At 35.2% G+C, this 25,804-nt stretch overlaps 3 protein-coding genes across 10 annotated transcripts in view; 2 read left to right on the top strand and 1 right to left on the bottom strand.

The window, feature by feature from the left end:
- The first annotated feature begins 13,342 nt into the window (after positions 1-13,342).
- The window catches only part of LOC117329389 (trichohyalin-like), a 43,247-nt gene continuing 30,785 nt past the window's right edge, over positions 13,343-25,804 (top strand). For 5 of the 8 annotated variants that reach the window (XM_033887320.1, XM_033887324.1, XM_033887325.1 and 2 more), the window contains exons 1-4: positions 13,343-13,508; positions 15,636-15,735; positions 16,177-16,233; positions 16,691-16,765. In XM_033887320.1, the coding sequence (XP_033743211.1) occupies positions 15,662-15,735; positions 16,177-16,233; positions 16,691-16,765 (206 nt within the window). In that variant the 5' untranslated portion in view covers positions 13,343-13,508; positions 15,636-15,661. Of the gene's footprint in view, positions 13,509-15,635; positions 15,751-16,176; positions 16,234-16,690; positions 16,766-25,804 lie in introns of all 8 variants that reach the window. The other 3 variants (XM_033887322.1, XM_033887326.1, XM_033887321.1) reach the window with 2 other exon arrangements.
- Positions 19,651-22,094, bottom strand: LOC117329392. Its single transcript, XM_033887329.1, has 2 exons — positions 21,728-22,094; positions 19,651-21,514 (listed from the first exon to the last, which is right to left on the bottom strand). The coding sequence occupies exons 1-2, from the start codon at positions 22,080-22,082 to the stop codon at positions 21,276-21,278; spliced, it is 594 nt and encodes a 197-aa protein (XP_033743220.1). The 5' UTR covers positions 22,083-22,094; the 3' UTR covers positions 19,651-21,275.
- On the top strand, positions 22,110-24,814 carry LOC117329391. The gene is made up of 2 exons (XM_033887328.1): positions 22,110-22,821; positions 23,035-24,814. Exons 1-2 carry the CDS (start codon positions 22,344-22,346, stop codon positions 23,271-23,273), a joined length of 717 nt encoding a protein of 238 aa, XP_033743219.1. The 5' UTR covers positions 22,110-22,343; the 3' UTR covers positions 23,274-24,814.

Here is a 25,804-nt window from a genome sequence, read left to right as displayed (position 1 = left end):
ACGACAGAATGTCAATACAGGAACAGATAAACATATGTAGTTCTCATCTCTTCTACCCTCTTTACCTCCCCGTCGATTGTACGTCTAATAGCTCATATGATGTAGAATGGTCCTTGTCCCACACCACATTTTTAAGCCATCTGTGCAGTAGTTTAACGGGCGCTATCCTGCATTGTTATTTAACCTTAGGTCAGAAAGGTTTAATCTAGACAATACCGAATCTCAAAATGGTCAAACTCGTGTTATTTTATGTGTGAATAAATGTTTCGATAGACAATCGAATTAATGTATTTCATTTTTGCTATAGATCTGAACTTCAATATGTTGTTTCAAAATGTAACACTCTAATCATTATAGAAAAGTGATAAAGCATTAGATGTATTGGATGTGTATTATCTGCTTAAAACACAAATAACTTTTGCACGTGTCCCAACTTCTCGGTGGATACTATCATTTCACTGTGTGTTTTATGTAGTTCGACAGACCCATCATGTTAAAGATATTACACAGTTATTCATATTAATTTTGTCGAGTGTTTTATTACACGACTGAAATTTCTGTTTCACTTCGAGTAAGCGCCGCATTTCATCTTGAACAGCTATGTAAATACCAATGAGAAGTCCGTGCCATTATTGTGATATACTGTCAAGCCTCCGGTGTTAACAAAGATAGTCAGCACTGAGGCCGACACGAAAAGCGACTGAACGTTCCCTCCTCGATAAACCTAATGACGCGGTTGAAACACAGTCTAAGATATCCACTCATCAAGGCTAGATTTGCAGGGATATTTCTAGTTAGACATATTGACGATTGCTAATGTTTAATTGGAATAAATAAGAGAGTGTTTCGAGTCAGATGCCATTTATTTTTGTTATCTTAAATTTATTATCAAGAAATTGATAATGACAATTTTGTTTATCCTATAGAAAACTGTTAGACAAGGATGACATGTCATAGTACATGTAATTGGTCCGCGTCATCAAAACTATTGTAATATTTGAATAAATATGCTGCCACTGGACATAACCATGCATATTTGTTAAAAGTTTTAACACTGTGTATTCAAATATAAATTTGATTCAATTCCAGAGTGTATACGAACAATAAATGCAGTTCACTGCTATTGGTCGGTGATTCAGTGATAACATCCTTGACTTTCACCTAGGCGGCCGGGGTTCGATTCCCATATCGGATGTGAAAAGGTATGGCGTAAACTGCCCGACCACGTGGGTAATCCCAGGATACCCCGGGTTTCTCCTACAATTTCGATTCATTGTGCGCGTTCATCATGACCAACAAGAGTGATAAATATAAGTTGGTATAATTTACTTCGCAATTCTTGTAAAATAAATAAAGTTTACACTACATAACTGCTAAAATAGCTGATGATAAAAATGAAATACTTTTATTTTTACCTTTTTTATCAGAACTCATTTCAGATCAATCAGGTGCTAAATCATTGACCATATGCATCATTAAGATTCATGTAACAATAAGAACAGACAAGCAACATTTCAAAAATCCACTGCAAAAAGTTCGGAAATGACTGGGAAAAAGAGGAAGAATACTAAAGTTGTCATACATTTTATTCATGTGAGTTTTTAATACTAATGCTATAATACGCATATTGTTTTCTTTATTCTGTTTCGTTTTTTATATGTAGAATATATAGTCCCTCACAAAACAAAAATATTATAATTATTCCATGAATTTATAATTGATTGACAGATTGAAAAATATGTCTTACTGCCAAACATCATCTATGGTCATCCCGGACTTAACGCTGTAGAAAAAAATCTAAATGATTGATTATTATACATACCATATTCTTTAAGTCATTTAAATATAATGGAAGTATCCACGTTTTCCCGACAAGTCGTTCATATTGATGATGTGATTAACCTTGATGTCCTGAACAGTAAAAAGTTTCATAATACGTCACACAATCAGAATAAATCATCTTCCTTTAATTGAATATACATAGACAATCATACCGCCCTCCTCTCTCCTTCTATATTTCTCTGTAACTAGGATATTATACGATACGAAGAATATCACGTTGTCATGCTACCTTACCAAAATAAAATCTACCATTCTGTCTCTTTCGTTATTCTCCCCGCCTCCCCTCCTTATTTTTGATATCCCTATATAATTATGTCTCAGTTCCCCTCTCTGATGAAAGGAACTACGATTGATAAGTTTTATCTTCTTGTATTGTAAGCCCTAATAAAAAGTGCAAATGTCCCAACTGAGGGAGGAAATCGGGGTACCCAGTGGTCGGACAGATGGGGAACCCTTGTTGGTTTGGTGAAAGGTGAGTACGTTATCTCTGTACCATCCGAGTTCGTGTATACAAGTGTTGACAAGTATGGAAGTCGTGTTAATGTGTGTATATGTAGATGTATGTATTGTCTTGTTTGGTGGAAAATGTACTAGGCCAGATCATTTAAAAATAATCTAAGGTTTTGTACCAGTGACAAAAAGCAGCTCCTAAAAGGTGTCTTCAGTTAGAACATTTGACTTTTCCTTTTGTAGATTGTTTCCTTTATTCTTTTACAAATTCAAGAAACACATTCATTTTTCTGATTTGAGTTCTTTTCAAATAAAGGCAACCGTCACTTTGGCTGTGAACCATACTGAATTATGAAAAGACCGAAATAAACAGAGGATAAAACCCTCAGTTTGGTGTCCTTGTTAGCAACACCTTCCCTTTTACTGAAGACATAATCTTCCAGGACAGTTTTGTGATGTAAAAATCTTTGTTTTCATCAAACGTGTTTTCGGTCACTTTCGATATCCGTATTTGACAAAAAGTGGATGCTATTTAACCTATGTTATATAACATTGTGCTTTAATTAAAAGAAATGCTTTCATATTTCAAGAATAATTTTAAAAGATTTTACACGAGGAATTAACACACCGTGCTTACAGTATCCTATATTCTAGGGTTATTTTTACAATATTCAGAAGAAAACATAAACCATACACCTTGATAAAAATCTGTTATCTACGCTGGGAAACAGGGTATATAAACATGTATTATATCCTCCAATTTCTTATTCACCAATGAGAAGATGTTTCAAAATACATATTATTCTAAATACATAAAAAGATATTGAGTTTATTTAACCGAAAGCAGTAAGAACACCCTTACCTTCAGTGGTTGGAGAGAGATAGTTGTCTTAGGCGTCGTACTGGAGTGTGCCTTATAAACGGGGTATCGGTCATACACATTGGCAGCCAGGGCCTTCAGGGATACATCGACTTTCTTCTGTCTATAGGCAGTCAGTGCGGCCGTGGAATTCCAATTCCGTAACAAGATGGGCATTTTAACAAATAACTGTGCTCATCAAAACATGAGTCTGATTTAGCCAAACCGCAAGGCGAAAAACACGCTTAATTGATATATTATGTACATTTGTATCGTTTATCCATGAACTTATTTGGTCTTGAAGATAGAATATCTACAAATGACCAAAACACTGAAACATTACACAAATTATTAAAACTCTACAAAACACAAATAATATTGAAATTGTGAACAGTTTGCATGCTAGTCAAATCATCATCGTTTCCATCGATAGTTCAAGGAGACCATTATATGGCCTACGTTGTGTGACAAGTTAATTTCTGATTCAAGTAAATCTTCCCACTGAAAATATCAACCAGGAGACAGAATGTCGATCTTGAAGAGTTGATGTGACAAGAACGGATATAAAGCATATCATATGTTATACAAAATCTATATCAATATCAGAAATCTCGTTGAATGACGTGACACCGCCACACTTTATGCATAATACTGATATTTCAGCCAAACGTTAATAACATCTTCTTAAACATAGATATATATGTATTCAGTTGAGATTTTCTTATTTTTCTGGGGAAATATTTAACAAGTCTAACGTTATGAATCATCATTGATTGACGTCAACATCTTCTGAAAAAGACTCTCATCAAAATGCTGTCGCCAAATTTGACAGGTTTCCAGGATATCTAAGTATCATTTAATCACCAAGCACAAAGAATTCTATCCATGATAAAACTTCAAAATCGACAAAACGTCAAGAAAATAACAAATTTGAGAACATTAATGCTTAGGTATACTTCAATGACAATCCTTATGGACTGAACAAGCAAAATTAAGCAACTTAAAAGCAAAATGCATGATTATTTTAAAGGCGTAATAAGATCGCATTAGATTTGAAAATATGAGTGGTATGAACAGGACTCGAGATGTTAACAATACAATTGCTTATTCAAAATAATAAGAACAGAATAAACAAAAACAGAGGCATGAGTTTCTATTAGTTGTTGATATGTTTGCCCTCTTCTGGTTGGTCAGAAATGAACCACGTGTCGGTTTATAAACAAATGATATTGATTTAAACAGCGTGCAAAACTATTATTGTGGTACCTGCGTCTAGATAATCTAATTAAAATAAAGATGCTCATTCTTACTACGTTACACGAACATCTAACAACATCGCATTAGGGGTCACGTCAGGATGACCTTTGTTACCTCAATATTTTTACTTTCAGGTCGAATTGACGATTTTTCGATGTCATCGGTCTCACCCATTCGTCACATGATGCATCTGAAGCTAACCATTTCGGTACAGCACGTGTAAAGCTATATATTTCGCTGGACGAAATGACTCCAAACAGATTGACAGATTATGAAAGCCATGCACTCTGGACATGCTATGTCGGACATACGGTATTCACTTCCAAGATTCTGTGTGTAGTAATTTGATTGGTTATTCCAAAAAGTCATTCTGACGTGACCCCTGATGCGATTTTGTTAGATGTTCATGAAGCGTAGTGAGAATGACCATCTCGATTTTAATTAGATCAGGTTAGGGCATCTGACATCGGCGTCTAGACGAACTCACCGTTTACGTCTTAATCGAACTCACCTTAGTGTGACTTCCGTTTCCAAGACGTCAGACGACAGACTGAGTTGTCATTTTCCGACATTATCAGATTATGATATCAAGAATGTAATTATCCGAATCTTTTGCTAACATCACAATGAATTCACCGAATACAGCTGTGAATGTCGTCTGACAATATCTGGAGAGATACTTTTCCGAAATGACCTCGATTCATTTTCTAATGAACGACTTGTAAACATTATAAGTAGACTTAAAGTGCTTCGGGTGAAAACAATACATATAGGCGTTATTTTCAAAGCCTCTTAAATAACGCGGACCGCGTGGTTGACATTCGTAAAAGAGGGGATTCTAAGTACTTCATATTTTTGTCCGTGAAGACGATACATCAGACTGCAGTCATGTAAAGTAGGACACATCGCTAGTCCTACAGCTACTTAATTAATATTACCATTTTGCTAAACCAAAGACATGTTATATTTTTGATATCCATACACCATGAATTCAAATGAGTATTTGAAACAACTGCTTCGAGCTTCGTTACATGCATGAATTATATCTTATTATAGGTTAAGATATGAAAAAAGATAATTTAATATTTGTTTAATCTTTCATTGGCATAACCCCAGATATTTTAAGCACTTTCTGATTAACTGAAACAGTGTCACGTGATTCCGGGTAAAAATATATTGACAGACATAAAAAAGTAAGTGAAAAAAATGCTGGTTGACTGTATTTCACAAAAAAAATAAAAGGAAAAAAAAGAAAGAAAAAATCGTAATCATAATTGTTTAAAATAGTATAGACATGATTAATGAAACATAGTAATAAAACAAACAGGAAAAAAGTAATACTCAGAACGTTTGAAAGTAATTTCATTATAAATGAATTAGTGTACCAAAAGTGTATTAATGTAGAAATTAATTCTTTTGATTGTGTAGTTTGATCGACATAGCAAACTCTAGCAACATGTGTTTAGTGCAATCATCCACATTGAAACACTATAATTATGTAATGGTTAAACATTTTAACATCCCTAAATATACTGATGAGAGGGAGTTTTGATTAAAAAGTTGCATTATGTTTTACAAATAGAATTGTAGTGCTATTCATCATAATAAGACAGTTACACCCACAACATGTCGATAACCCCAGTACATGTATGTCGACATACATGTGAACCTTTTCTTTTTGTCGTGGTCGCTTACAGTAATTTTTCAGTTTGAAGTATATCACATTTTTGATACATTGTGGTAACAAACGAGACAAACTTGGCTAATAACATTTGTTATCTCATCCTAAGCCATGCAGATAGGGCGAAAGAATTGTACCTGTTGCGCCGATTTTTTCTAATCAACTGTCTTCTCCCTAATATCACCCTTTACACTGCTTCACGTTTGGCCTTTTGCTGAGCGTCCGCCTCTGTGCTATCAGATGGAATCAATGAAGAACATACCATATCCCCAAAAACTCACACTAATACACTACACACATGCATTTTTGTCAATTTTCGTAGCAACGTTTCCTTTCCTCCATTGAGACTTAACTTTAACAATCTGACAACAGGGAATATATCAGAAGATTGAGTGGTATAAATGAAAGCATTTATTGTTACTTTTTCATTGTTGGCTGTGATGAGATCTTTACACCTGGACATTTCTGCAACAAACTACCAGCAAGGAGACTTGGCTCATAATCACCCCTGCTGCTGTGAACTGGGTAATATATACAAGTAAACGGCGTTTCATTGCAGTTCAAATCGAAGCCACTTATGTCCTTGGTAACTGGTATGTTGGTATTTAATTTACACAAAAAAAGTATTTCCGAGGAAATTTACTTCTAGTAATTGTTTGACGAGTTTAAAAAAACATGCCAAACCAAAAGGTCTATGAGCAATGCGAGCTTTAGTGGTACAAACAAGTCCTTCTGAATCAGTACTGCCTCCGCTATGATCCTTCGTACGTTTGGTTGCAAAAGAAAATATAAAATGGAACTATTAACATAGTGCGCCAATATGTATTTGTATGTTAAATTTGGTTTAGAATAAAGTCAAATTAGCAAACATTAGCATAAATAGGGTACCTCAATGAATGTCGTAAGAGGCAACTTGTTACGCTCCCCCTGCAGGGTCGGGGATGGGGTTTTTGTCTTCTGTCCACGGGACATTGAAGAACCGACAAATAAGACCGGCTTTACCCTGCTGCATGTTGATTGCAGGTAAAAGCAGACTATAAGTTGGCCCTCTGAAGAATCGGTGATTTCCTTCCGTGTTTTCTACCAAATGGACTTTGAATACACCAAACTAGATCTTCTGGCTCAAGAGCAACACTGTAGATCTTGAATCTTTCCTTCCTTTCCTCACTACTCTGTACTTTTCTGAGCTTTATTTTCTTTCTCTAGGTGTCCCCTAGACACCCGTCGTCATATCACCATGGTTGTTGCGAGGACGTTCAACCTATACAACAAACAAACGATCCCTAGGCCGGGTGTTTTTAAGGACAATTCGAGGTCTAATGCTAATTGTATTGTACCTAAGAGCAGAGACATATCTATATATGTATTCGGCCTCATGTTTAAAGAGTGGACGTGTCTACTACCAGACATTTGTATGCTATGCCTTTCTAAGACTTCACAATGCGCAAACCAGTAAACCATCGAACGTGATATTACAGGTTAGCCGTGTACAATGGAGACGTATGTGCTCGTCTAAAGACGACAGTCGGAAAAGCAAAGTAGTGAAAAACCAAAAACCAACCAAGGCTAAAAGACGAAAACCAGATCATACAACATATTCCTGTAATATTATGCATTTATGGCCCTGGATGCAGGGTAATATGAAGGTTTGTTTTTTTTGGCCCGGAGGTATCATGTTTCTCGAGGACTTGCCCGAGGAAAATATGAGAGCTGAGGGTAAACAAACCTTCATATTACATTGCATCCAGGGTCATATATTATTAATTATACCGAAAAATAATCAGCAATGATGATACTCAAAAATAAACTGAAGATATGAAATATCATTTGATCACAAACCCTCTGTGATCCCGGTCGCTCAATTGATACGATTCCAAACCAAGGTGTTATTGACAGTTTCTTTTAGAAACTCTTGGAAACAGTTGGCGTGTACATTTGTTGATATTTTCGTGTTCTGAGCAATCTTGTTTTACAGAATTGTATCTATTTCTGCTTTTCGACTGCACGAAAACGTTTGAACGTTTAACTTGAAGGGAGACAACTCCTTCCAACAGAATGTGTGTGTGGGGGGAGGGGGGTCGCCATGGGGGCACGCGCCTCAGGGAGATATGATGTTTTATCCCCCTTCCAAGTGATACGTTTCGGCTAATCACAGGCACTGTTATAAACATGAGGTATAATATTATCTATAGCGTATAGGTAAGGGGGGTGTAACTATCTGTGCAGCTACATATAATGTATGATCCCTACAAAGAAGTATAATTTAACATTTAAGTGAATACATGTGCATGCACATATGCCTATATATTGGTTTAACAGTTTGCTTCATTGTCACGGTGAGGAGAGTAATAATGAATTTACATTATGTATATTCAATATTTATCTACGAATATACGTTTAGTAACTATTGCGTATCATATAACCAAAACGAACGCTATTCAGCAGACGAAATGTTGTTATCTCAGATCTACATTTCACCTATTTCCAATTAACCGTTATGTTTATTTTAACATGTATTCTTAAATTTTGACTGTTTGTTCATCGCCATGTTATACATATTGTATATATTTAACAGGTAGACACTTTCTTATTAAGACAGCTGTAACATAAACTTGCATGTAGCACTGGTAAAGCAGGCACCATGGTGTAAGGGAGGTAACTCCAGTCACATAAAACAACTATTGTCACTTTGAGGACGGCTTCTCCCGTGTGGTACATTGTTGGTGGTTATACGTACGTCCTAGTAGACTGCAGTATGTTCATGCTCTTCTCTTGTGATAGAACGGAACAGAAGCTGACCGTACGTATACACTGCTACATCATCGCAGCCTAATGCCGAAGACATCCAGCAGGACACCCTCACCCGGTCATATTTAACATACTACCAGTGTGTGAATCAGTTCTCCCAATCCTAAAATAATCATCAGGAGTTAAAACTATTGTTTTACGACACTCAGGTGTGTCTCGACCAGGGTATAGTACTAAATTACTTAAAACCGTCCTCATAGGAGCGAACGCTCATCTAAAGATGATCAAAAGAAGCAGTAGACATTAAGACGTAGAGAGGTGTTCAGGAGAAAAGATAAGATCCCGCATTTAGCCGCCTCTTACCATCATGCATCCAGAACAAAAGAAACAACGCATATATCTTGCTTTTTTTATTTTTTTATTTTTTGCATTTCTGTATCATTGAGTTCTTGAAACCTCTTCTTGATTCGGAGGAGTGCAAAAAGGTCAAGTGCAGAAAGGTCAAACAGATAAGAAAACGTTATAGTATTAGACCCACTGGCTACATATAAATAATCTCGGTGGGAAGAAGATTGTATATTTGACCCCATGACCTTGAAAATATGTCAACCTCATTAATGTGGGGAAATTCCATAGCAATTTAATTATAACCGGGACCTACTAATGAAATTAAGTATCATGGGTCTTTTAAAATCTGAAAATACGATTAGCAAATGGACTTTTTTAGACAATAGTTGATCTTGAGCTTTTTCCTTTATTAAGGAAAATATAATGCACTCTCCTCATACCTCATGCTATTATGTTCTAATTCACCAGTTCAAACGAACATAAATTATTTATCAAACAAAAATCAACACACTGTGTTCAGAATACCGCTTACTGCAGCTAACGCTATTTACTGTGCACTCATTTTCATAAACAAAAATCACGACAATGTCCATAATCACACGCGATACCGCCATAATAGTCCTTGCTCTTCGACCTCTTTACCACGTCCATGTCCGGCTTACAGACCTGTAACACAGAAAACAAAACAAGAACAACTTCTCTTTCCAAGATAGATTTGGTGGGGGGGGGTCACTATAGCGTCTGTCGAGGTATATCACAGGTAAAGCACGTGCATCTCGCGCTACGTTACCCGATACACTCAATGGCCCATAGTCACCCCACGGGTGCCCCTCACTGTAAACACAGTGCAAACGTAACATTGATCAATTCAAAATATAAGTACTCCGTTGCTAATGGTTTTCTAGAAGTAAAAATATTCAGTGATGGATGGACGATGGACGACACTCGCCCACTCTGAAATAGACTCTAAGATCACCGACACTTCGTGCCATATGAGCTAAAACCACAAGGTTGAAATCTGGAGATAAAAAAAAACTTCCAAGATACATTTAATATTGTACAATCTCCGTCAAAATGAGATGAATACGTGATTTTAATGTAAGAATACATCATAACCATTGTCTACCATAAAATATGAAAAAGTACAGAAAAAAAATGGAACAGGATCAATATTACTCAAAGATGACAAGAGGCATTTACTTTCACAAGAACGCAACGTGAATTAAAAAAAACCCGTAAATACACTGAAAGTTTAAATTTACATACGTAAGTATATTTCTCGGCTACGTTCAATAAACTGAAAGTTGAAACTAACAAACATTGAAAATATTTTCGGGACATTTAATGATATGTCAGTTTTATATTCTACCTGAACTGAATCAGTAAATCAACCTCCAAACGAAAACGGCGAATAATACGAGTAATTACAGCTGACCTAGCTCTATCAGGTGTTCAGTAACTGTACGTGTACTCATATTACCAAATGAGGGCCGAGTTAAACATTTATCCTCTGTAGGGTGTTTTCAGATATTTGGCATCTGTCGATGACGGATATAATTTCATCAAAAATAGATGATTTGCCATGTCATATGGGATTTATCAAACAAGTTCAATAATTTGAAATGCCACAACCTTTAGGCGAATTGCACATCAAATTTATTAAACGAATTAAATCAATTTCATCAGTCATAACCTTGAGTGTAAGATTCTGTTTTCACATAACTCATAACAATGAAAAAAAGTGAAAACTGTCGATTCAATTTCTATATAAAACAGGCGGATTTCGAGTAGGACGGTATTCTTTTTCTTTGATTAGACAATCGCGTGACCTCGTATTGTTATTGTTACCTAATACATCATCGATGACATCACATGAGTGTTGTAGCACATGTGGTATGTTATATCTATGATACTGTTCACTAGTGATGTAAAAAATACAATTTTAACACGAATGGCATTCTGCTTCGTCCGTCCGTCTGTCCGTCCGTTTAAGTTTAATATAATCTATTAAAAAAATAAACGAATTACTATTGACTTACACAAGAAGAGTCAAAAACACATCAATGCTAGCCTAGTTGACTCCGATATGCCACACACTTTGGGATAGGGGGTAGGGGTTTGGGAGGGGTTGGTCATTTACACCAAGAAATATACATCCTGAAGGAAGAAAACAAAGTGTTCAAATTGCCTGTAATAAAACAGTTAATTCAATAAAGAGCTTATTTATATTATATTCATGTTTATGCCAACTTCAAAAGTAAAATCTGAAACCAAAACACAACAAAGTAAGATTGTTTTGTGGAAAAGTATACCTTCAAAATCATTATCTAAATACATTTTACGAACTTCAGACATTGGAAATGCTTTGAATTTTGTATCATCCGGACGTCAAAGCCTAGTGAAATAAAGACAGATACATGCACACAGTTCTCATGAGAGTAGCCCAAGTTCATTAAATCCATCAATAACATAATAACAAAACCATCGATCCAACTCAAAAGCGATAAAAAGATGGCAAAATTACAATTAAAGTTAATGGATTTACATGGAAACTCCTGAGCAATTACAAGAATAAAACCAAAGGTGAGCGACACCTGTTTCATCGACAACATCCGCCATATAAATCTAGAATAGATCCAAAGTTTGGTTTGTTTTTGTTTAACGTCCTATTAACAGCCAGGATCATTTAAGGACGTGACAGGTTTTGGAGGTGGAGGAAAGCCGGAGTTCCCGGAGAAAAACCACCGGCCTACGGTCAGTACCTGGTAACGGTCCCACGTAGGTTTCGAACTCGCAACCCAGAGGTGGAGGGCTACTGATAAGGTGTCGGGAATACATCCAAGGTTAACACACGTCGTCAATTAGAACTATATAATCAGGGCAATGGTTTAGTGTTATACATCAACAGGTAGAGGCCTTAAACTGGAGCTTATCTTCAAAATAATTCAGGTCCTATACACAAATGTCACAGGACATTAAATTTTTAAACCGACGTTATTGAAGGTGCATCATGTGGAAACTCACGTATGTTTCAGCAAAAATCATCAAGCTAAAACTAAAAAAGTTCGCCAAAATCGCCGGAGTCAAAAGTATCACAATACGACTGTAACCATTCATTAACGGGTTTCAGATATTGAGAAACTGAGGATTAAGAATGATCCCTCCTCTATAAAGGATTATAATAACAAAAACAAGCAAATGCAGTTTTCAGTCATCTAAAAAATGTCTTTAAAAACTAATTCGAACATACCAAGCATGTTTTTTTTTGTTTTTTGTTTTTTTAAACTTTTAAGAAGCTATTATTGAGTACAGGTATATGTTTTTCCCGGCTTAGACATTGAAGTTTATTGCCTTTATCAGGGACGTAGCTTCCTAAACGCGGGTACGCAAGTGCGTACACATAAATTTAAAAAAAATCCTGATGCTTTGATTGTCATGTTTTTTTTTGGTTTTTTTTTGTACTATTTTTCAGAATACCGACGATGGAGAAAGTAAACACGTAGACATAATTTGAAAATGAAGAAAGCGGCAGTAATAGCCAAAAGATAGAAAGCTTTCTAAAGCTAGTCAAAGAGATTTTCTTTGTGTTTCTGACACAGCAGTTAATGTACCATTTGTTTGGATCCTGTTATGGACATAACCAGCGGCAAGTAGCTTCAATCCGAAAATAACAGACTACCCAGACATAGTGCGATAGGGGAAAGTATAACTGCTAATAACTAATAATGACACCATTAAGTTGTCCCACGTCAAAGTGCTCGAAAGGCCTTTACAAAAATATATCAAATTTTCTCCTGGGGGAGACCCCAGAGACCCCCTAGCGGTAAGGGGGTATATCCTCCTCCAATTACATTAACCCTGCCTCATCGCGCTGCGCGCTTCGGTTGGTACTTTCGGCACCACATCTGCGTGCACATCAAAACAGGTCTCTATACGCCACTGTAAATGGAGTATTAAATCTATTTTTAATCCCGAACAATGTTTATACATTTATATGGCCCATGACGTGGTTACTACGCATAGTACTGGAACGTATACCATAACAGTTTTAGCATACATTATGGATATCATACTGAACATAACCAGTCAGCCGACTGGTAATTTTTCCGTCAAGAGCAGACGACATATTTGCTTGTTAAGTTTACGGAATAGTATAAAGATATACATGTCTTTCCAGGTAAAGGGGACCGTGGTAGGAACTGTTTGTTTACATCGAGTTGCTATGCTCCCCACAAGGAAGTTTATAGGAACGACCCGCTGCTATGGACGGTGACATGGATTTATATCACACGTAGTAGTGTTACAGTTTGCTTCATCACTGCAGTAAGTTTATTTCAAATACATCTATATACAATATATCATAGTATACCATATATATTTAACAGGTAAAAAATGTTCCGCTGTAGTACGTATTCACGTGTAAGATCTACGTGTATTATACATACAAATCGAAAGTAGAACATCGTATACACGATGAGATCTATTTCTTTATAATGTGTGTTTGTTTCGGCATTTTTTAAAAACTAATATGACCATGTTTTATAGGTAAGCCCGGCTCTCATATGATTTGTTATTAAGTATCCCCCCTAATACTGTGTGTTCATGGCATGGAGATATTATATATGTACAGAAAATTACAGACACACACACATACATATATATGTATACAAACTCACACACCTGCCTACACACCCGAACATGATATGTGTACATGTATACTAACCCGAACAAGGTATGTGTAGGTGAATACACACCTGAACTATGATTCCAGTGTACGTGCTAAACCATACAAAATCAGAGTATATTACAGTAATAGGTGTCATTACATGTACAGGTAAGCAGTAGATTATCAACCCGAATTCATAAATAAGATTTATGCCAATTACTGTAAAATACACATACATAGAATATATAGCACAAATCAAGAGATGATTAAACACACGATTATCTCTGCAACACAGCTAACATATATCAAGGTAAATAATGAAATGACACAGGACAATGAAAAGTTTTTGAGAAAGCTCTACATAGCACTACTTCATGTAAATCAATTAGGATAAAAAGAACATTACATAACTATTTCATAAGATAATGCAATGAGGAGGCCCCTACCAATAAGATACCATCTCATTGTCAGATTATGCACCCCTGACATATTTTCATAGCATCCTATACTATACTTAATATTTCACAAACAAGAAAAGAAAGAAATACAATAGTAATTTACACACTCAATTGTGACATATTTTACGCTTTGTTTATCACGACACGAGCGATTTCCACGGATGAAAATGCTTAATCAGTAGTGCATTAAACGCATCTCCATTGCTTATTTCATGTGCGCTGAGTCGTAATAGTAGTTTAATTCAATCTAATAATTTATTTTACTTAAAATAGATTTTAAAAATGCATTTCTGCTATTCATATTGTACAAGTGTAAAGGTTCTAATAGAACCCAATATGCTCACACTCACCCGCACCCCACTGCCGACTCGCCGAATTATTGTATTTTTAGAAAATACGTTTTTTGGTATCATTTATGTTTAATATTGTAGTGCATGTTTATGACGCTATATACAAACGTCCTGTTGAGTAGTGCATTGCTTGATATTAATGTAATGTATACCAGGAAAATGTCAAGCATCGACAAGGGTTTGAACCTAACTTTTAATGCAAACATTTATTTCGATGATATTTCAAAACAATTGCTTTGAGCAAAAGATGGTATAGTATAACAGTTGTTTAAACGACTTCCAAACACATATAACTCGTTTCCAGTTGCCGTCAATAATCCGGAGTCTCAGTTTTGTCAACTAACACGACCGTTGCTGAGATTTATTGATCACAGAAATGGTACATGTATATCGTATAACATTTTTTATTGCAATATGCACTTGTTTATAAATCAGATACCACGGCATAGGGTTTTTGATTTATGAATAAAGACTAGCAAGTGGTAGGCAAAATGCGAACAGACCATCATGTCACATTTTATATCAAACGATGAGCATAGTACTATTATAACAGTTATTATTCTCAAACGAAGACTATCTTTTAAAGACAACGATCAACTTTAACTTGATAAAAGTAAAAGTAGAGTATTTAGAATTTTTCTGGTAAAATATGTTTACAATGCATGATCTTATTTGGTTAGTATTCCATTACGTGTTGTATGATATCGCATAATAAAGTTCTCGGCATTGAAATTATTGAACCTCCCATGATTTGTGTTTGTTAAGTTCCGTAACCATGAACTCGTATTTTTACAATATTTCTTTAGATTTTAATCATCTGAACGGGTATGTTGTGAAGTTGTTGTTGAATCTTTTTTTTTTTAATTCTGACAACAGATACGATTGAGACATATTCAGAAATATCCCGAGACGACGATCGTTTTCGCTGATCTTCTTACTCAGTTGTCTATATACAGAAATATTGATTCTGTTACAGGGTAAAGAAAAATTGAATGAATCATAATGCCACCGAAGACCAAAAATAAAAACACAAGGAAATCAGCAGATCTGAAGAAACAAGATGGAGCATCAACTGGGTAAATATACACGAAGTGTGCTTAATTCGTTTTCAATAAATAAAATATAAACATTATACAGGTATTCAAAAGGGGGGTGGGGAGGGGATGGGTTGGTAGGGGGGGGGGGGGGGGTGAGGTTGGCAACAAAAGCTTTGTCGCAACACACGAATGTATTAAGAATAACAAGAATCTGTTTAAACATGGGTAATGATAATAATAATAAATAAAATGTCGTATAACATATCGTTACTGATGTATTGCATATTGAATTTACGCGCGACGTTTCGGTAGGGAGACTAAAGTGATACATTATCTGTACTGAAGCTATAGTAATATGGATTGGATCTATACAACAGCGTACATAAAATTAAAGTGCATCCAAAAAGACGTAAATTTAATGAAGACGTCGCCAAATTCTATACTGTTGTATACATTTGTATTAAATCTCTTTTTTTTCAGAAGCAAGGATGCCACCGAAGATTACATGGACTCGATCTATCGCACATCTCTACAAAAGTAACTTCATTCATTATTTCGAATTTGGAGAAAAGCATACCTTTATAACTATTTATTTTGGTCGATAATTAGATATGTTGTTCTGATAAACATATATCATAATAAAAAAGTGTTATTAGTATTAGTATATCTTCATTACTAACATGTATCTGAATCTATAATTTACTCCTTCTTGATAGTTCTAACTAGGTAGTTAGATATACATGTGATGAATAACTGACGTATGATGTTTTACCATACATCATGTTTCTCCCAAATAAAAATATTTCTACTTTTGCAAGTATATCCAAATCAACAAGTGTGATTATCATAAAATGCTCGAATGAGCATTTAGTTATAACACAGTTTGTATTAATTATCCAACCGTAACATCAATTACAAAAGCAATGGGGACCAATGGTTTTTATTCATTTATCTTCAATTGCATGAAAGATAATTCTTTAGTTTAATTACGCAGTGCAGAGAAAGAAATTGAAGACCTAAAGGCAGAGATAGTTCGGCTCAAATCGGAACCCAAATTAACTGGAAATGTGTGAGTATTTAGTTTATATAATTAGTATATTGCAAACATGTTTTTTCCACAACGAATATATTCCTTATTAAATTTTAACATATATTCCATATCTGAATTAGAAATCTATTATTTCTATTCGCAAATAACCAAGCATACATTCAGATATTTGTTGTTCAGGTTTTTTTTCTAGTAAGTTTTCAAATAATCTGTTAACCGTTCATAATAAAATAACCGGTTATATTTAAAATATACATGTACATTCTTTACTTTGCATGTGGTATAATTCAAAACTCTTCCTCACCACAATACACATGAAATATATTTATGATACATGTATCTATTACGATTTACCAGTCACGGTTCTTTTAGAATAATTCTGGTTAGGCGATTGGGTGCCTCAGTTCGAGGCCCGGTCAGGGCAAGAGTCATAAAGTCGCCTTCTTCGTCAATTGCTATACTATATGTTATAAAGAGAGAGAGAGAGAGAGAGAGAGAGAGAGAGAGAGAGAGAGAGAGAGAGAGAGAGAGAGAGAGAGAGAGAGAGCACCCGAGCTAGACAATGTTTGTTTTTTAGACCAACATTGTGGGGAAAAACGGTGCTTATGGGGATTCCCGTCGTTCCCCACAAATCGCTCCCCCATATATTCGTAATCAGCGTGAGCGAATCTTTAATAAAAAACTGAAAGTAGAAAAATGCTATTTTTAGACCATTTCAACACTCTCATATTATCACACGACCATGAAATGGAGGTGTAGGAATCATGGGAAATTTCTACTCGGAATGCTTCTAAGTTGTAGAATTAACACGTCATGATTTTGGCGCGAAAATATTCGGCGGAGTCCTGAGCAGGCTAGGGTATTGCGAGGAAAGCAGAACAAGCAAGGTACGTTATTTCTCTCCGATTTATGAGGAAAACATCAAATGAAAGTATTAAATGTAAGACATGGCGAAACCATTACATTGTGTGGGCTCAAAATGTGAATGCAAGATTTTTTTCTTTGACACTGACGGAATTGATGTTGCAAAATCATTTGCCGATGAATTTTCTTTGAGTGAATACCAAAATGGATTTTTGATAACATTTAAACAGCATATTGACTTTCGAATTGTAATGCTGTCTTTACAAGATCACAAACTATTTCACATTGTTTACGGAATGACGGAAATGCAGATTTTTGTACCAGCAGCGATGAAATATATCTTGCCTTGACCTATGGGCGAGGGTTAGTAAACAGTTAATCAGGTACAGTAGATTCTACTAATATAAATGCAATGTCCTCAGATCCTGAAAGCTAGCGCTGTATAAAAGTGTAATAATCAGGTCGGGGAAAACCACAAATTTGCGTATAATACGCCAACTGGCCTATTATACGCTAATTGGGGTATGGATTTGTTACGAGTGTTAGTACGGCGGCGATTATTACATCAAGTTTCTAAGTAGCCAATGCTTCAATTAAACATCTTTCAGCAAAATATTATTTATTTTGTCATAAATTAATGCGACTTTGATAAAAAAAAAATGAAAAAGGTGAGTTTAAATTGATTTGAGCTATTTTAAGTAACAAATCCATACATGAATCACATAAAATAATAACATATAGAGTACATATAAGTCTCATTTATATGTACTGTATATGTTATTATTTTATAAAACGAGTCAGGTACCTGTGCCTGAATTTGGCGTATAATAGGCCTATTGGCGTATTACACGCAAATTTGTGGTTTCCCCCGACCTGATAATGTACTACTGTATGCATATTGTTACATAATTAACGAGTGGCTCAATGATAAGTATTAAAAAACAAAAGTTTTAAATTTATCTGATAACAGTGTAGCGGCTCTAGACCGGGTTGATAGTCGGCAACCAGATAGCTCAATTGGTTGAGCGTCCGTCTAGAGTTCTGAAGGTCCCGGGTTTGAACCCGGTCTAGCCGTGCATTTTTTCTCTCCTGTTACAACAGGGCTAACTAATTAAATTTTACATTTAAAGAGAAATCTTGTGATATCAATATGGTATTAAATATATGTTAGATAACATAATGCCATGGTGTGTATTTATACAAAATTTATAAGATGATGGTATATATTTTTATTATACATTTTTTTTTAAATAAACTTGACTTGGGATGAGGATTTGCCACTTGATTACTGACAAGAACAAGAAATTTTATTCCATTTGCCTAGATTTTTACATGTTACTCATTGTTAGAGGATGATCTAAATAGGCAAATTGAAACACAATACCATGCCATTAGAGACTTGGACAAGTATTTTTTCCTGGCATTTGAAGTTGTAAAAGAACGTCGGATCTTGCATGATTGCTTAATATTCATGATTTCCAAGAGGCCGTAATTATAGTCTAAAAAATTTCAAGATATCACAATGCCGTTGGTGGGCACCAATATGCAATACCACATGAATATTAGTTTTAAAATTCCATAGGCTCGTTTTCAATAAATAAATTACATGTAACTGTGAGGCAGTGATATATATCAACCAACATAGTGATTCATACATAAGTATTTTTCAGTCCATCACGTGTACCTATCAAATGGCAAGCTTCAGCATAGATTTTCATTGTTCATTATATATATAACTTTGGAATTACATTTTCGGGAAAAATGTTTACGATAGAGAATTGTATATCGAGGCTCAAGTTCATGTATCGTCTGATGAAAACCCAGCTGTTCTACAACAGAATAGGGCAATAAATCAGTTTTAATAAACACAGATATAGACCTGGTCACAGTGAAGATGCTTCTTATTTGTTTTTCAATCTAAACGCAACTGCAGAACTGACTAACCTGACTGGATATAAAGGAATATTTTGTTTCGTTCAAAAGATCGACTTAAGAGTGACTTAAAGTGCACCACGTTTCCATTTTAGATAGGATTAGGCCATCATTAAAAAATTCTTTGTTTGCTGTTGCCTACCCACCCCTTCTAGGAGTGGGTAGGTAGGTAGGCTTTTTTTTTTTTTTTTTTAAGTTGAGACATTTTATAGCATAATTTTGTGAAATATTACAAAACAACTGAAACATCATGTGGACATGTAGTGTAGTGTGTTAAAGGTACAAATTTATTGTCCCGATTGTACTGATGGGCTTAATGCCTAAAGTTTGAATAAAAACTTGAAAACTTGATTGTCTATGTGTTATATTTACCCTGGATGTTTTTCTTGGTAGATTGGTTACTGCATGCGCACTGTATTGCCACTTATCTTTAACAATGCACCCTTTGGTTCTTAATCTGACATCCTCTGCTTAATGCTAGCTGGCTTTGTAACATATATATGCATGGTGAGTGTCAGATATGATGTCTTTTTCAAATGTACATGTACCATATATCATATGAATCATTTAGCCAGGATGTTCAAGCAACCTGGGGGTTCCAGCTAGTGTTTAAATAATAACACACACATATATATATAACTTAAATAATTGAACAATTTTATTTAACACTTGAATTAATAAATTGAAATCTCATTGAACACAAAAATATGTTAAAACACAACAAAACTGAAGTTGACACGATATGAGAAAATTGTTAATAATGACATTGGATGGAATGGATTTTTTTTAGATCTGGACTAGTAGATATTGATAGTGTGGGTATTGCACAAAAAATATAAAAATACAAAAACATAAAAATATGTTAAAACACAACAAAACTGAAAATGACACGATATGAGAAAATTGTTAATAATGACATTGGATGGAATGGATTTTTTTTAGATCTGGACTAGTAGATATTGATAGTGTGGGTATTGCACAAAAAATATAAAAATACAAAAACATAAAAATATGTTAAAACACAACAAAACTGAAAATGACACGATATGAGAAATTGGAATGGATTTTTGATAGTGTGGGTATTGCAAGCAATGTTCATATTGCAATATTTGGGGGCATATTGCGATATGTTAAGAAATTTTGTCGATTAACATGTTACAAAAATGTACAGGAAAACGGACAGATATAATAAAACATCAGGTAATCAAGTTTCAATGACAAATTTAAAAATGACAAACTGTATCTATCTATCCCTAAAAATTATCACAGCAAACAAGTTTAATTTGGCTGATATACTTTTGCTATAACATTATTTCTAAATAATTAGTTAATAATTGTACTTAAACAACATTAAAATGACTAGAACAAAATTCAAAATCACATTGCTATATAGTATTGCAAGAAAAATACTGTAAGTGCAATATATTGCCCACCCCTACTAAGTATTGATACTGTGTATGTTACTATGTATCTGTTATACAATATTTCATAAACAGACAAATTGTCATTAATACAAAATTAACAAAAGGACAGGTCAGGGTGGACATGATCTGCTCGACTAAATTCAACCAGTGGTACCGAGTGGTACTATATAAAGGCGAGTCTGTAGTCGAGGACTCTGTCAGACAAAATCGTTAGAATGGGGTTTCAACTTCCTACCCCCTCGCCTGCATCTGCCAGGTTTGCATCTCCGCAACATGCCAGGCGGAACGGGCTACCTGCCTATCTGAATATTTCAATTTTTTATTGGATTCCTTTTCACACTGTCTTTGCCTGCCAATAAACAATCCGCACAAACAGGCAGAACAACACGATACTGTTTGAGCAAGTTGGCATCTCGCTGTACTCCATCAACAGCGCAGTGACAACACACGTCTTTCCTTGTGGCAAATCCTGTAGCATAGTATGCAAATTCGATGTGGGTGTTGCAGGCTAGTTGCAACTTGACGAATACCATACCTTGCAAAGCATCACCTGAAATTAAATAATGATGGATACTTCACAGTGAAATAATTTGCAAATGCATACTATTAAAGATGAAATCCTTTTACATTATAAAGTTGATGCTTCAATATATTGATTCAAACTACTTTTTAAAAAAAATATCAGAGAACAATAATACACTGAGGTTAGTCTTTTGCATGTTTACATTTTGTAGGCTAACCTCTACCACAAAATGTGACTTACCTGTGAATTTTTGCCCTGTAGCATCCTTGTGTTTCGCAAATTTCGACAATTCGGTCGCTGACGACATCAGGACACTGAAGGCATTCCTTTTACTAGTACTAGTCGGGTTACTCTCGGATTCTGTTGTTGTGGTAGATTTGATCACTTTAAAAGTCGCATATTTCAAAGTGTTGTCGAGGTTTTGGGCTACCTCGATAGCCTCATCCATATGGGGGTGGAAGACAGTGATCGAGTTTTTTGCCGCAAGAGATAACTCAACCACATCTGTTTTCCCCGGCAGTGACGGCGAGTGTGTGCCGGTATGTAATAGCTCATCAAGCACTTCATTCCACGTGTCCCCGACACCAAACTCCATAATATAGTTGTTCTTGTTAGGCCTAAAATAAAAAATTAATTGTTTGCTGCTGCCGCCCTACCCAAAAAAAATGGTCCCGCTGGAATTATTTTTTTACGTTTTTTTCGGTCATTTTTTTTTTATAAATCGTCATTTCCGGATTCCGGATTTACCGGATTCGTTTCGGTTTTAGTTTTGACTCTTCGTCGCTCAAACGCTTTATAATAGCGAGTTGTTAAAGCGTGCAAAGCACCTTGCTGACGTTGTGGGCTCGGAGCCGCCATGGACGTCGCTACGCTAAAACGAAAGTTGGCTGCAGTCAGCAATGATTACGTATCGCTGTGCTGTAGTTTGGTGTATGAAGGAGAACCAGATATGCATAAACATAACAAGAACAACTATATTATGGAGTTTGGTGTCGGGGACACGTGGAATGAAGTGCTTGATGAGCTATTACATACCGGCACACACTCGCCGTCACTGCCGGGGAAAACAGATGTGGTTGAGTTATCTCTTGCGGCAAAAAACTCGATCACTGTCTTCCACCCCCATATGGATGAGGCTATCGAGGTAGCCCAAAACCTCGACAACACTTTGAAATATGCGACTTTTAAAGTGATCAAATCTACCACAACAACAGAATCCGAGAGTAACCCGACTAGTACTAGTAAAAGGAATGCCTTCAGTGTCCTGATGTCGTCAGCGACCGAATTGTCGAAATTTGCGAAACACAAGGATGCTACAGGGCAAAAATTCACAGGTAAGTCACATTTTGTGGTAGAGGTTAGCCTACAAAATGTAAACATGCAAAAGACTAACCTCAGTGTATTATTGTTCTCTGATATTTTTTTTAAAAAGTAGTTTGAATCAATATATTGAAGCATCAACTTTATAATGTAAAAGGATTTCATCTTTAATAGTATGCATTTGCAAATTATTTCACTGTGAAGTATCCATCATTATTTAATTTCAGGTGATGCTTTGCAAGGTATGGTATTCGTCAAGTTGCAACTAGCCTGCAACACCCACATCGAATTTGCATACTATGCTACAGGATTTGCCACAAGGAAAGACGTGTGTTGTCACTGCGCTGTTGATGGAGTACAGCGAGATGCCAACTTGCTCAAACAGTATCGTGTTGTTCTGCCTGTTTGTGCGGATTGTTTATTGGCAGGCAAAGACAGTGTGAAAAGGAATCCAATAAAAAATTGAAATATTCAGATAGGCAGGTAGCCCGTTCCGCCTGGCATGTTGCGGAGATGCAAACCTGGCAGATGCAGGCGAGGGGGTAGGAAGTTGAAACCCCATTCTAACGATTTTGTCTGACAGAGTCCTCGACTACAGACTCGCCTTTATATAGTACCACTCGGTACCACTGGTTGAATTTAGTCGAGCAGATCATGTCCACCCTGACCTGTCCTTTTGTTAATTTTGTATTAATGACAATTTGTCTGTTTATGAAATATTGTATAACAGATACATAGTAACATACACAGTATCAATACTTAGTAGGGGTGGGCAATATATTGCACTTACAGTATTTTTCTTGCAATACTATATAGCAATGTGATTTTGAATTTTGTTCTAGTCATTTTAATGTTGTTTAAGTACAATTATTAACTAATTATTTAGAAATAATGTTATAGCAAAAGTATATCAGCCAAATTAAACTTGTTTGCTGTGATAATTTTTAGGGATAGATAGATACAGTTTGTCATTTTTAAATTTGTCATTGAAACTTGATTACCTGATGTTTTATTATATCTGTCCGTTTTCCTGTACATTTTTGTAACATGTTAATCGACAAAATTTCTTAACATATCGCAATATGCCCCCAAATATTGCAATATGAACATTGCTTGCAATACCCACACTATCAAAAATCCATTCCAATTTCTCATATCGTGTCATTTTCAGTTTTGTTGTGTTTTAACATATTTTTATGTTTTTGTATTTTTATATTTTTTGTGCAATACCCACACTATCAATATCTACTAGTCCAGATCTAAAAAAAATCCATTCCATCCAATGTCATTATTAACAATTTTCTCATATCGTGTCATTTTCAGTTTTGTTGTGTTTTAACATATTTTTATGTTTTTGTATTTTTATATTTTTTGTGCAATACCCACACTATCAATATCTACTAGTCCAGATCTAAAAAAAATCCATTCCATCCAATGTCATTATTAACAATTTTCTCATATCGTGTCAACTTCAGTTTTGTTGTGTTTTAACATATTTTTGTGTTCAATGAGATTTCAATTTATTAATTCAAGTGTTAAATAAAATTGTTCAATTATTTAAGTTATATATATATGTGTGTGTTATTATTTAAACACTAGCTGGAACCCCCAGGTTGCTTGAACATCCTGGCTAAATGATTCATATGATATATGGTACATGTACATTTGAAAAAGACATCATATCTGACACTCACCATGCATATATATGTTACAAAGCCAGCTAGCATTAAGCAGAGGATGTCAGATTAAGAACCAAAGGGTGCATTGTTAAAGATAAGTGGCAATACAGTGCGCATGCAGTAACCAATCTACCAAGAAAAACATCCAGGGTAAATATAACACATAGACAATCAAGTTTTCAAGTTTTTATTCAAACTTTAGGCATTAAGCCCATCAGTACAATCGGGACAATAAATTTGTACCTTTAACACACTACACTACATGTCCACATGATGTTTCAGTTGTTTTGTAATATTTCACAAAATTATGCTATAAAATGTCTCAACTTAAAAAAAAAAAAAAAAAGCCTACCTACCTACCCACTCCTAGAAGGGGTGGGTAGGCAACAGCAAACAAAGAATTTTTTAATGATGGCCTTATGTTTATGCATATCTGGTTCTCCTTCATACACCAAACTACAGCACAGCGATACGTAATCATTGCTGACTGCAGCCAACTTTCGTTTTAGCGTAGCGACGTCCATGGCGGCTCCGAGCCCACAACGTCAGCAAGGTGCTTTGCACGCTTTAACAACTCGCTATTATAAAGCGTTTGAGCGACGAAGAGTCAAAACTAAAACCGAAACGAATCCGGTAAATCCGGAATCCGGAAATGACGATTTATAAAAAAAAAATGACCGAAAAAAACGTAAAAAAATAATTCCAGCGGGACCATTTTTTTTGGGTAGGGCGGCAGCAGCAAACAATTAATTTTTTATTTTAGGCCTTACATATGACAGTAGATGTAGTGCAGTGGCTCATACATGCCATATTTTTGGGAGACCAATAAGGGAGATTGATGATTATTTTAAGGGAATTTTGCCTAAAATAAGGGAGATTTGTGCGCGACATAAATATCGACATTTTTACTCAATTTTTTAGCAATTAACTAATTTTGAAAGTGATAAAGAATATTTGTATCTATTTTAGATATTAATCATATTGTATATGCAAACAACAAAAAGTTGTATAAGGTAAAAAATGCAACAAGTATACATTCATATTCTGATGATATGAATTTTTTTCCGATTTTTTTTATGCAACACAAAAAGTTTCACAGCTTTATGCATATTGCATAACAGCATTTGAAAAGGGTATATTATAATTACATGTAGCTAAAGATTAAGACAAGCAAGTTATTCATTTATCAGTTTGGATTTTCTTAAAATTAGAAAGCTTGATCCACTCCGAGGGAACACATCAGTTGTAAAAATCACCATGAAATGTCCTGTGGGATACCTTATGTTGGACCATTTAGATATAAAATATTCCAAGTGTG

The sequence above is a fragment of the Pecten maximus genome, chromosome 6, assembly GCF_902652985.1.
Source record: "Pecten maximus chromosome 6, xPecMax1.1, whole genome shotgun sequence".
NCBI lineage: Eukaryota > Metazoa > Mollusca > Bivalvia > Pectinida > Pectinidae > Pecten > Pecten maximus.
The sequence above is the reverse complement of the archived record's forward strand: the minus strand, read 5'-3'. Positions and strand labels throughout refer to the sequence as shown.

Coding starts and splice junctions, on each gene's coding strand:
- LOC117329392 (XM_033887329.1), bottom strand. CDS start 22,082: ATGGAGTTTGGTGTCGGGGACACGTGGAATGAAGTGCTTGATGAGCTA. Junction 21,515..21,727: donor TACAGGGCAAAAATTCACAG/GTAAGTCACATT, acceptor ATTTAATTTCAG/GTGATGCTTTGCAAGGTATG.
- LOC117329391 (XM_033887328.1), top strand. CDS start 22,344: ATGGACGTCGCTACGCTAAAACGAAAGTTGGCTGCAGTCAGCAATGAT. Junction 22,822..23,034: donor TACAGGGCAAAAATTCACAG/GTAAGTCACATT, acceptor ATTTAATTTCAG/GTGATGCTTTGCAAGGTATG.